This window comes from Saccopteryx leptura, chromosome 2, assembly GCF_036850995.1.
Source record: "Saccopteryx leptura isolate mSacLep1 chromosome 2, mSacLep1_pri_phased_curated, whole genome shotgun sequence".
NCBI lineage: Eukaryota > Metazoa > Chordata > Mammalia > Chiroptera > Emballonuridae > Saccopteryx > Saccopteryx leptura.
The window spans coordinates 319,376,270-319,388,120 of record NC_089504.1 but is presented as its reverse complement, the minus strand read 5'-3'; the positions used below and the strand labels follow the sequence as shown (position 1 = coordinate 319,388,120).

Sequence of the window (11,851 nt, the reverse complement as noted above, 5' to 3'; positions counted from 1 at the left end):
TTAAATATATACAATTAAATAATTTGTCTTTAAAATTTTTTTTTCAAAAATTTAAAAAATGTACATCTTGTGGATTGTATACCCTGGACATACTTCTGATAGAAACATCTGGAAATTTCAAATGGGATATAATAAACATAAGTATAGAGCTAGGGCAGAAAGAATAGAAAAGAAGACGGGAACCCTCGTGTGCCAAAAATGAAGACAATACTGAATGCCCACGGCAAGCCTTTGAGCAGACGCTGCCCCTGCTGGGGCTAAGGAAGAGGCGCCCAGCCTTGGGCCCATGAAGGTTAGAAGTTAGAGCTGACACCTCCAGGTGAAGCCCCTTGAAGGCTCCATCTTCAGAATACACACAGTTCAGTAAAAGTGCAACCCAACACCAAAAGATGTCTCCTTCAGAACTAGATGCTGGTGCAGAAGCCCGAGACGTTTACTGGGGACCAATGCCTTTGAAAGGGAGGAGGAGGAGGAAGTGGGGTTTTGCAGGTGAAGTCTCAGACCAGGATGCAGATCCAACATCTGTGAAAGGAAAGGAGAGGGAACAGGTATGGGCAGCGGGAACAGAACATGAGAAGGTCGGGCAGTTTCAGCCAATTGGACACGGTTCTAGAGCAAATATTGCCTATTAGAGGAGTCTTGTGCTGGGTAGAAACAACCAGGTCCTGGAACCCCACCCATTCAAGAAAAGCATGGCCATTACTTGAAAGCCAAGGTATTTCCTGAAGGCATTAATAACTGGAACTGTCACTTGACTCCTTGGAGCTTAAGTTCTTAAATAGAGCTAGCTCCAAGTGGTATAACTCCATGGCTACCAGAATGGAAAAAAGCCTACCTGTCTCAGGCTAGGCTCTGGAGGATGGCAGTGGATGGTGCAGTATCTTCCTTGACAATCCCAAACCACAACTATAGCCTCGAGGAGGTTAGGATTCAAATTTACATTACCCACAGGGCTGATAAATGGACATAAATTGAATTTGGGCCAATGGTAGCACTTGAGGTTTCTGGCTGAAGGTAACTCAGAAACAGGAGGGACTCTTCCACAATCCAGACCACAAGCCTGGCTCAATATAAGCTCACAATCAGAAACTGCTAAACCCACAAGGAAATAGTCCACCATTAGTGAGAACACAACAAAGAGCAGGATCAAAAATCCAAGAAGCTGAAGTCGTGTAAAAATCTTCCAGAACAGAACATAAATAGTTTCATAAGGTATAAAACGAACAGGGCATGACCTGTGGTGGTGCAGTGGATAGAGCTTTGACCTGGAATGCTGGGGTTGCTGATTTGAAACCCTGGGCTTGCTGGGTCAAGGCACATATGAGAAGCAACTAGGAGTTGATGCTTCTCACTCCCCCTCCTCGCCTTTCTCTCTCCTCTCTCTAAAATCAATCAATCAAAAAAAAATTTAAACTAACTGGTGAAAGAAGCAGCATGGTAAAAAGTGTGGCAAATAAAATCACCAAACCTTAAGATAAATCAAGATGCTATTAAAAAGAAATATTTGAAATTTTTTTTTCTAAAAATAGTCACTGAAATTCTTATAAAACCTCAATGGACTGTTAAACAGCAGACCTACACACTGCTGAAAAGCGTTAGTTACATGAAAGACAGATGAGAAAAGGAGGCAGAATGAAGGACAGAGAAAAATGACAGATGGAAACATGATACGTTAAGAGCATAGCCTAGGAACACCATACAGCGAATCAGATTTTCTCATCTAGAAAGAGATAATTAGGAAATTAGGAGAAAATAAATACTTTAAAAGAATAGATGACAATATTCAAGAAATTATGAAAAACAAAAATAAAAGCCTCAAATTCAAGAGAAAAAGATTGACATCAAAGGAAAAACTATTAGATTAGCAATAGATTTTTTTAAAATGTTTATTTTATTGATTTTAGAGAGTGAGAAAGAGAGACAGGAGCATCGATCTGTTCCTGTATGTGGTCTGACCAGGGATTGAATCCACAACCTCTGCATTGCGGACAATGCTCTAACCAACTGAGCTGTCGGGCCAGGCTGACAATAGATTTCTATAATAAAAACAAATGATAGTAATAGAAGTCAGAAGACAGTGGACTATCATCTACAAAGCAGTGAGGGAAAATAACCTTGATATTATACCCTGATCAATTATCATACACAAACAAAACCAAATAAAGACATTTTCAGAAAATAAAAACAGAGTGTACCATTCCCTGAAAAACTACTGAAGACTATCCTTTGGGAAAAAGAAAGGACGTAAGGAGCATGGTCAGCAAAATAATTAATTTAATGAACATGAGTAAATCTTTAACATGCATTGACTTTAAAAGACAATATTAAAGACAAATTTGGGGAATACAAAACAAAGTAGAACTAAAATACTAGACAACAATCTCATGTAAGAAGGATGGAGCATCATGTCAATGGAAGCATCTTATGGTCCTTGTGATTTAAAGGGATGGGCAGAGATATCAGTTCATTTAAACTTTGTAACTCAAATGTACATGTTTAAAATGTTCATCATTGTTGCTAAAGGAGCAGAAGCAGAATGGCTCCCAGCAGAAGGAGAAAAGAGGAGTAAAGGAAACGCTGTTAATAGAAGGTAGGAAACGGGAAAGAAGCAAAGAAAAGTTATGGTAAATAAAGATCACAAAGTAAGACAGAAAACCCCCCCCAGTATATCTACATTCGCCATAAATGGGGAGAATTAAGCTCTCCATTCGAAAGACAAATTGTCAGATTATAAAACTAAGCAAAAATCCAACTCTGTGCTCTGAAGTTTTCGTGAGAATCATTAGGTCATTGTGATGGTTGCACAAGCTCTGAACACACTAAAACCAATGAACTGTACACTTTAAATGGATGGTTTATATGAGGCAAAATATATCTTGGTAAAGATGCAGTTTATTAAAAGCTGGAAAAGTCAATTCTAGATTAAATACTTAACTGTAAAAAAACTAAATTATACAGGTTTTAGAATAAGATATTGAGAATAAAATTCTTACAGCACTCAGGGAGGGAAGAAAACAAACAAAAAAGACAGAAAAAGAAAGTATGATACAAACTCTTAAAAAAGAAAAGTACTAGATTTGATTATATTTAAATACAAATGTTGGTGCAACACCTACCATGAAAAGTGTTGAGAAGATATGTACAAACAACAGCATATTGTGCATAGTATGACACTCAGAAACATCAAATGTAAGCTAACACCAGCACAACGCGGTGGATAACCTGCTGTAATGTTAATGCACCGTAGGTGAAGAGGTAGAATTTATATGAAGTAGGCTGTTAAAAATTAGAAGTGTATATTATAAAACTTAGGTCCACCATCCTGGCCAGGTAACTCAACCGGTCAGAGCATTGTCCTGATACACGCCAAGGTCGCAGGTTCAATCCCCTGTCGGGGCACATCCAAGAATTAACCAATGAAGGCATAAATAAGTTGAACAACAAATCAGTGTTTCTCTCTCCCACTCTCTAAAATCAATCAATCAATATATATATATATATATTTTTTTTAATTTTAACTAAAAAATACTTAGGGCAACCATTAAAAATAAGATGTAACTAATAAGTGAATAGTGAAAAAAATAGAATTACTTTAAAAATAATTCAAAAGCAGACAAAAAAGGGGGAAGGTATCATTGAATACTTGGAACACATAGAGAACCTCTAGTAAGATGGTAGAGTTAAATGCAATCATACCAGTAATTACATTAAGGGTTTGATGATAAAAATTAATATCCAGAGTGTTTTTTTAAACAAACAAACAGCCTAACCTGTGGTGGCGCAGTGGATCCAGCATCGATTTGGAACGCTGAGGTTGCTGGTTCAAAACCCTGGGCTTGCCTGGTCAAGGCACATATGGGAGGGAGTTGATGCTTTCTCTTCCTCCCCCCTTCTCTCTCTCTCTCTCTCTCTTTCTCTCTCTCTCTCCTCTAAAATAAATAAAAATTTAAAAAATAATAAAAATAATTTAAGAATCGACCTGGAACTCTGAGGTCGCCGGTTCAAAACCCTGGGCTTGCTGGTTAAGGCACATATGGGAGTTGATGCTTCCTGCTCCTCCCCCTTTCTCTCTCTCTCTCTCTCCTCTCTAAAATGAATAAATAAAATAAAATAAAATAACTTTTTTTTTCTGAAGTTGGAAACGGGGAGGCAGTGAGATAGACTCCCGCATGCACCCGACAGGGATCCACCTGGCACACCCACCAGGGGGCGATGCTGTGCCGCAACCAGAGCCATTCTAGCGCCTGAGGCAGAGGCCATAGAGCCACCCCCAGTGCCCGGGCCAACTTTGTTCCAATGGAGCCTTGGCTGCGGGAGGGGAAGAGAGAGACAGAGAGAAAGGAGAGGGGGAGGGGTGGAGAAGCAGATAGGCACCTCTCCTGTGTGCCCTGGCCAGAAATCGAACCTGGGACTCCTGCACACCAGGCCGACGCTCTACCACTGAGCCAACCAGCCAGGGCCTAAAGTAACTCTTATAAACCACCATGACTTCGTAACAGAAATGTTGGCAAAAGCTACGAAGAAGAAATTCATAGAGCAGGGATTGGGAACCTTTTTGGCTGAGAGAGCCATGAACGCCACATATTTTAAAATGTAATTCCGTGAGAGCCATACAACGACCCCTGTACTTTACACATTATCCAATAAAAATTTGGTGTTGTCCCGGAGGACAGCTGTGATTGGTTCCAGCCACCCACAACCATGAACATGAGCAGTAGGAAATGAATGGATTGTAATACATGAGAATGTTTTATATTTTTAACATTATTTTTTTTATTAAAGATTTGTCTGCGAACCAGATGCAGCCATCAAAAGAGCCACAGGCCCTGGCCGGTTGGCTCAGCGGTAGAGCATCGGCCTAGCGTGCGGAGGACCCGGGTTCGATTCCCGGCCAGGGCACACAGGAGAAGCGCCCATTTGCTTCTCCACCCCTCCGCCGCGCCTTCCTCTCTGTCTCTCTCTTCCCCTCCCGCAGCCAAGGCTCCATTGGAGCAAAGATGGCCCGGGTGCTGGGGATGGCTCTGTGGCCTTTGCCTCAGGCGCTGGAGTGGCTCTGGTCGCAACATGGCGACGCCCAGGATGGGCAGAGCATCGCCCCCTGGTGGGCAGAGCACCGCCCCATGGTGGGCGTGCCAGGTGGATCCCCGTCGGGCGCGTGGGGGAGTCTGTCTGACTGTCTCTCCCTGTTTCCAGCTTCAGAAAAATGCAAAAAAAAAAAAAAAAAAAAAGAGCCACATCTGGCTCACGAGCCATAGGTTCCCAACCCCTGTCATAGAGGAAGAAAATAAATGCCTAGTAAGTATGAAAAGGTGTTCAACTTTCTTAATAATCCGGTAAATACAAATTTAGATACCAAGGAAAGGCATGAGCTTACAGTCCTTGTAATGGCTTCTGAATCCATTATCAGCGAGTGTTGGTGAAAATGTGAAAACAGGACCCCACACATTGCTGGTGGGAGTGTCACCAGGCACCCTGTTGCTGTTGAGCCGTCTGGTAATTCCAGGGAAAATGGAGGCATTCCTATCACCCAGGGTGCCCTGTCTCAGTGTCTCTGCCAGATCAAGCCCCGCAGGGTACACAGTGAGACACGTGGGCAGATGTTCCACGTAGCAGGTCTGTTTTCATTCCTCTTGGGGGCATGGAAAGTAAACTGGAGTTTACTTATTCAATGAAATACTATATAGTGGTTAAGATGAATGAACCAGACATGCTTGTTTAAAAATACCTTGTATCTCCAAAACATAATGACAAATGGAAAAAAAAAATTCCAACAGGATATGGACTGGATTGCGTCACACACAAAATTGTAAAATACTCAAACCAGTGGAATGCAGTGTTTACTGAGAGAGGGTAGGAAAGGCAGCAAGACAAGTGGGAAGTCTGACCTCTGGGAAGGGAAGGGAAGGGAAAAGACTGGGTAGAACTGGCCTTATTTTCCATTTTTAAAGAGAGATCTGAGCCAACAGTGCACAGTGTCCTGCTCCTGTTGCCTTCCATGCAGCTCTACCCCTGACCTCTCTGGGGTTCTCATTAGGTGAACAAATATATTCTTCTCCCCTACCCCCCTTTAAGTTAGTTCCAGTTGGATTTTTGTTACTTGTAACCAGGAGGCCTGCCTATACTTTTTCTTTTCTTTCTTCTTTTTCTTTTAAATTTCATTATCAGTACATGCCACCTTGTAGGTAGATATTCCATAATATGTGAGTGAACCTGTCCAGGTGAAGGAGTCGCCAACTCCAAACTTGACAGTGGCTTTGGGGGGAGGGGTGTCTCTCATTGGTAGAAAGAGCATTCACACAGGGGACCTACATTGCAGCTTAGGGTAAACAAGTCACTTCCCACTCGGCCTCAGTTTCCTCTCAAATGACGGGTCTGGCCCCTGCTGACCCCAGCCCTCTATGATTCTCGTTCTTCTCTCCTTTTAGGTCACAAACAACACTCGGGCATTTCACAAAAGCACCCAACCCCCTGGCTACCCCTTGGAACCACAGCCCGCTTCCCTGGAACCCGGGCTGCACAGAGCTGGTCACATGAACTGGGGCTGTCTTTGGTGTGACGGGTTTCTTAGATCCCTTTGTGAGCGCAGGTTTGAAAGGGTTCTGGGTTTGAGAGGAGCAGGGGATCTGGCGGGGGAAGGCTGTCGGAGCCAATCAAGCCGCCTCCAGACCCCACCACGTCGCCCCGCTGCGCGCTCGCATTTCTCCGCGGTGCTCCCGCCTCCCCGTCTCGCCCTAGGGTGCCGGGCGGGCGCGGACCCTAGGTGAGAGGCCCGGGGGGCCCCGGGGTGGAAGGCCCGGGCGGTTCGGCCCGGGCTGCACGACGGGCTGGCCCGGGGCTCAGGGCGTGTCCGTCGCCGCCTGGCTGCTCGCTCCACACTGTTTGCTCCTACCGGCTGTAGATGGAGCTGTCTGGGTTCCTGCAGCCTCCGACGAGCCTCGGAGTGTTTCTCTTTAAACGGCCCGAGAGGGACATGCCTCCCAGGATGCAGTTTGTATCAACATGGCAGCTGCGGTGCAGCTCCCCTGCTGAAGCGGCGCCGGGACGGCAGCGCAGCTCGCAGCCGGGGCCGGGGCCGGAGCCGGGGTCGCAGCCGCGGCCGCAGAGGGGCCGCGCGCGGGCCGGGGGCCGGTGCTGAGGGCCGGGGCCCAGCTCGCGGCCGGGGCGCAGCCGGCCGGGCCGCCCGCCGCCACTGCCGCGCGCCCCGCTCCGACGCCGCCGCCGGGCTCGGCCGCTCCGTCTCCGCCCGCCCCGCGCTCCCGGAGCAGACCGGGCCCGACGGCCGCGCGAGCCCGGGCAGGGGAGGCCGGGCGGGCGGGCGGGCGGCGCCTGCGGAGAGGCCGGGGCCGGCCTGCGTGGGGCCGCGCGGCGGCAGCGGCGGCGGCGGCGGCTCGGGGCCGGGCCGGACAGCGCAGGGCCATGGCCGAGGCGGTGAGGGCGGCCCGCGCGCGCACGGACGCGCGGACTCGGGGCCCTGGGGACGGCCTGCGCGTCCCGGGCTCGGCGGCCCGGCCTGGGGTCTCGGTAAGGAACAGAAGCGCTGCGACGTTGGGGACGGGGGGGGGGGGGGAGGGACGCGCGCCCCTGAGCAGGAGGGGGGGCTGCGGGACGAGCGCGGGGCCGAGGCGCCGTCCGCCGTCCGGGCGAGGCTGCGGGGACGCGCCGGGCCAGGCACGCACGCGGACCGGCGGTAGGCGACGGGGCGGCGCGCCTCGCTCCCCGCGGAGCCGGCGCTGCGTCCGTCGGGGTGGTCGCCGCACGTTTTCCGCAGAGCTCGGCCCCGCGGAGCCTCCCGCCGCCGGCGCGCGGCGCTGACGCGGCTCTCCCCATTTCGCAGAGCGGAGACACTGAGGCGCAGACACCTGGCGGCGACCTGCCCCGCCTGCCCCAAGGTCACGTAGCGAGTCGTCCGTGGCTCGTTGCCCGCGTCCCCAGAAACGCCAGCCTCCCGCGCTGCGGCCTGGACGGGGTGGGGGCGGCTGTGGCGGCGGCCTCCCTGGGGGACGGGCCTGGGCCGGGTGCGCGGTGGACGCGGCCCGTCGGGGTGGGGGAGGGGTGGCGGCCGGTGGCGGCCGGTGGCGGCCGGGGAGGTGGGGGCCCGGCGCTGGGAAGCAGGTGACCCTCCGGCTTGGCGCCTTGGCCTCCAGCCTCTGCGTGGGGAGGGCCCCAGGACGTACTTATGGCGTCTAGACGGATGGGAACTGGGGAACGGGCTCCCAAGGGCTCAGGGACTTTTGTGTCTCTTCAGTGGGCCATTGAAAAAAAATCTGTGTAAAAATGTCCGCCGTAGAGCTCCTCTCGGAGATGCAGCGGTCGTTCTGGGAGCAGTGCTGCATGGGGGTCAGTGCCTCTGAGCCTCAGTTTCCTGTTGTGCCCAGGAAGTGGTCCGGATAGATGGCTTTCTACAGAGCCTATCAGTTCTTTAATAATAGTAATTTTTATTATTATCATTATAGTGAAACTCTTAGGAAAATAGAATAAAGTGGAGATTTTAAAATGTTTAACCTCCAGGCTTAGGTCTGCAGGGCTCTATATAATTCTGGGTATACCACACTGGGTCATCCATGAAAATGGCACAGCTTTCTTTATAAATCAAATATGCATGGTTATGTATTTTTCTGCTAATGTGGCATGAATCTTGAAGACCCCATTCACTTACCGGCTGTCGGGTAGGGAGATGCAGTGAAATCTTGTAAAATACAGTTCAGAAGAAATCTATTCCCCCCCACAACAGTTGGAGAATACAGCTTATTAATCTTAAATGTAATATTTACATCCTTCTCTTGGGCCACTTCTCTCTGCTGAGGGTGGTGGGAAAACCATTAGGAAATGATAGCAAGGGGATTTTATTTGGGGGCAGGGGAGGGGACATGCTCCTGTGGCCCCTCATCCCTCCATAGTCCTCCAAATCCGGAAATGGAGAGAGACAGCCTAATAATAGCCAGCTAAGAAATGGTATTTTCCCTTGAGCTCTGATTAGACTAGTTTGTAACCATGTCTTACTCTCCTGGCTTTATTTACTGTACTGGAGCTTGTTTTCATTGTTTCGGATAAACCCCTGAATTACTCAGGGAGACTAACTTGGCCCCAGGGGATTTTTCACTTCTTGCTATGAGTTGTAGGCAAATACCCTAATCCCCTCTAAGGATGGGGCCATAATGTGCCTATTATGTTGCATTATGCTAGTAGTCACTTTCCCTATGTCTGGGGTTCCCATCCCAGGGGGGGGATCCAGTCTTGCCCTCACCTGTGAAGAGTTGGGAGGTGGCTTTGTTGTTGATGAGTCTTCAGGTTTAGGGGTCCACGAACCCCTTGTACATGTTTGCAGAATTTTGTATATGTATGTGCCTGTGTGTTGTGTTTAATATTTTATTTATTGGTTTTACTGGGGGTGAAGGGGTGGGGGCAAGAAGTATCAACTCATAGTTGCTTCACTTTAGCTGTTCATTGCTTACTTGTTGCATGCCGGTATGTGCCTTAACTGGGCAAGCCCAGGGCCTTGAACTGGTGACCTCAGCGTTCTAGGTCGACGCTGTTTCCATTGTGCCACCACAGGCCAGGCCCCATGTGCATTTTTTTTGAGCAAGAGAATCCATAACTTTCATTGGGTTTTTAAAGGGATTCCAGACCCCAGCTTTAAATGAAAATATCTTTTCAGGTAGGGCCCTCCACCTCCCCCACAATAGAACCTCCCACAGATCTTTGTTTAACCTCTAAGCATCTCAGTTTTAGAGGTAAAAAGGATTCAGCGCACCAGCCAGCTGCCTCAGTTGATATGTGAGGCCAGGAGGTGACCCACACTGAGCTGAAACTGGGGCTCAGGAGCCAGACCACTTTTCCACTTTTTTTTTTAAATTTTTTTAAATTTTATTTATTCATTTTTAGAGAGGAGAGAGACAGAGAGAGAGACAGAGAGGGAGAGAGAGGAGAGAGAGACATAGAGAGAGAAGGGGGGAGGAGCTGGAAGCATCAACTCCCATATGTGCCTTGACCAGGCAAGTCCAGGGTTTTGAACCGGCGACCTCAACATTTCCAGGTCGACGCTTTATCCACTGCGCCACCACAGGTCAGGCAGGAGCCAGACCACTTTTGTGGCCTTGTGCAGTTTGCTAGCCTATCCTGCCTCAGTGTGTATGTGCTGTGTGTGGATAATAATTCTAGTAGTTCCGTTTCGTCGGGTTTCATGAAGAGTAAATGAAATAACCCTTTAAAATGTTTAACACTGTTAGTGGCATACATGCTGAAGAATTGTTAGCTATCTCCTCACTGGCCAGCTGTAGAGCTCTCGGACCATGCTACCGCCACATTGTTTTGCCTGGAAAAAGGTCTTAAATCTTTCATCTTTGGCTTAAAAATGTAATGGTAGTGGCTTAATGAGTAGACCCACAAGTTAATGAATAAACGAAGAAGAGAAAGAAGATGATAGAAATGTAAATAGGTCTAGATCGTCTTTGGTAAAAGACTGACGGAACTTCATTATTTACCCTAATAATTTTTTTCTCATAACTCTATAGTTTATATATTATTCATTCTTTCATCAGCCATTTATTGAGCACATACTATGTATCAGACGATACATGGGATATGTTCATTTTCAAATGAAGAAAATGGGAATTTTCCTTGAAAGATCACTAGAACATGGTGCGTAGTAATTGGCATTGAGTAAAATCTGCAGGAAGCCTATGAGGAAATGGGCGAACATTGTCATGGAAGAGACTCTGTTCAGTTCCAATTAATGCTGTTGGATAGTTGGATAGGTAAATACAGAACTCGTCATGCAGATGTTGGCCTTCACATCCCTGATGACAAAAGAATTCTCTGAACATGGATGTGTCAAGGTGGGGAACAGGGAGAGGAGTGTGACTAATTGAAATCCCCAAAGGAGTCAGTCTTTGTTTTGGTTCTGGTCCCTTTCAGCGTTGACATGAGTCACAAAAATGGCAAATGTCAGCTCTGCTTCCAGCCCTTCGAGGCCTTTTTCCTCACTTGCCACCGCACAAACCGTAGGGAGGAACCCAGACCATGCAGTACACCATCTGCCAGGGGACCTCCCGGGGAGTCAGTGAATTGCCATGCCGCGCCTGTCCCAGGGTCTGTCCTCTCTGTGCTTAGAGCCAATGCCAGCTTGGAATGCCCAGACGACCATTTGGCTGCTCCAGTAGGGACTGGGTCCATAGAATATGTGTCAAAGCCAGCCTACACCATAAAGCTCTTTGAGGAATTTTATTGATAAGTCAACAGTTTAGCTTTTATCAAAAAGTTGTGGAATTTAAGATCACTGTGTGTCTTCACTATTGGATAAAGTGAGAGAAAGAAGTCATGGGCACTGTGAATGCCTGGTAATGCAAATCGAAGAAGTTGGGCCACATGACTTACCTGTGAGGTAGGTCTGTGGGTAGCACCAGCCCCCCACCCCATCCTCTTCCACTTGTCTGGGGATAGGAACCATGCCTGGCATTGACAATATTCTGCTTGTGGCTCTTCAGAGTTCTCTTTTATTTAATGCTTGAACAACTCAGTGAAGGATCAGGGTATGCCAGATGGCTGTCCTTATTTCATGGATGAGAATGCTGAGAACAGAGGGTTCGAGTGACCGGGCCAGGGCTACACAGGCAGCAATAGGTGTGGACAGGCCTGAGAACCAAGTGTTCTAATTCACAGCCAGCACCCTTTCTCCTCTCTGACGCTATGACTCCTAGGATGGTGCCCATGCAGAGTATATTGTAGAAAAGGAATGGGCTCCATAAAGAGCAGAAGGCAGCATCACTGTATATCTTTTATCTGTTGTTAATAATGCTTTGGTAGTTGATGTCTGAATGAATGCTTGGCTCTCAAGAAAAGATTACTGTCCCCA

General features: G+C 48.0%; 1 protein-coding gene across 1 annotated transcript in view; it reads left to right on the top strand.

Moving 5' to 3' along the window:
- The first annotated feature begins 6,868 nt into the window (after positions 1-6,868).
- The window catches only part of ZNF777 (zinc finger protein 777), a 31,109-nt gene continuing 26,126 nt past the window's right edge, over positions 6,869-11,851 (top strand). The window contains exon 1 of the mRNA XM_066362966.1: positions 6,869-7,521. Coding sequence (XP_066219063.1) covers positions 7,417-7,521 — 105 coding nt within the window. The 5' untranslated portion in view covers positions 6,869-7,416. The remainder of the gene's footprint in view (positions 7,522-11,851) is intronic.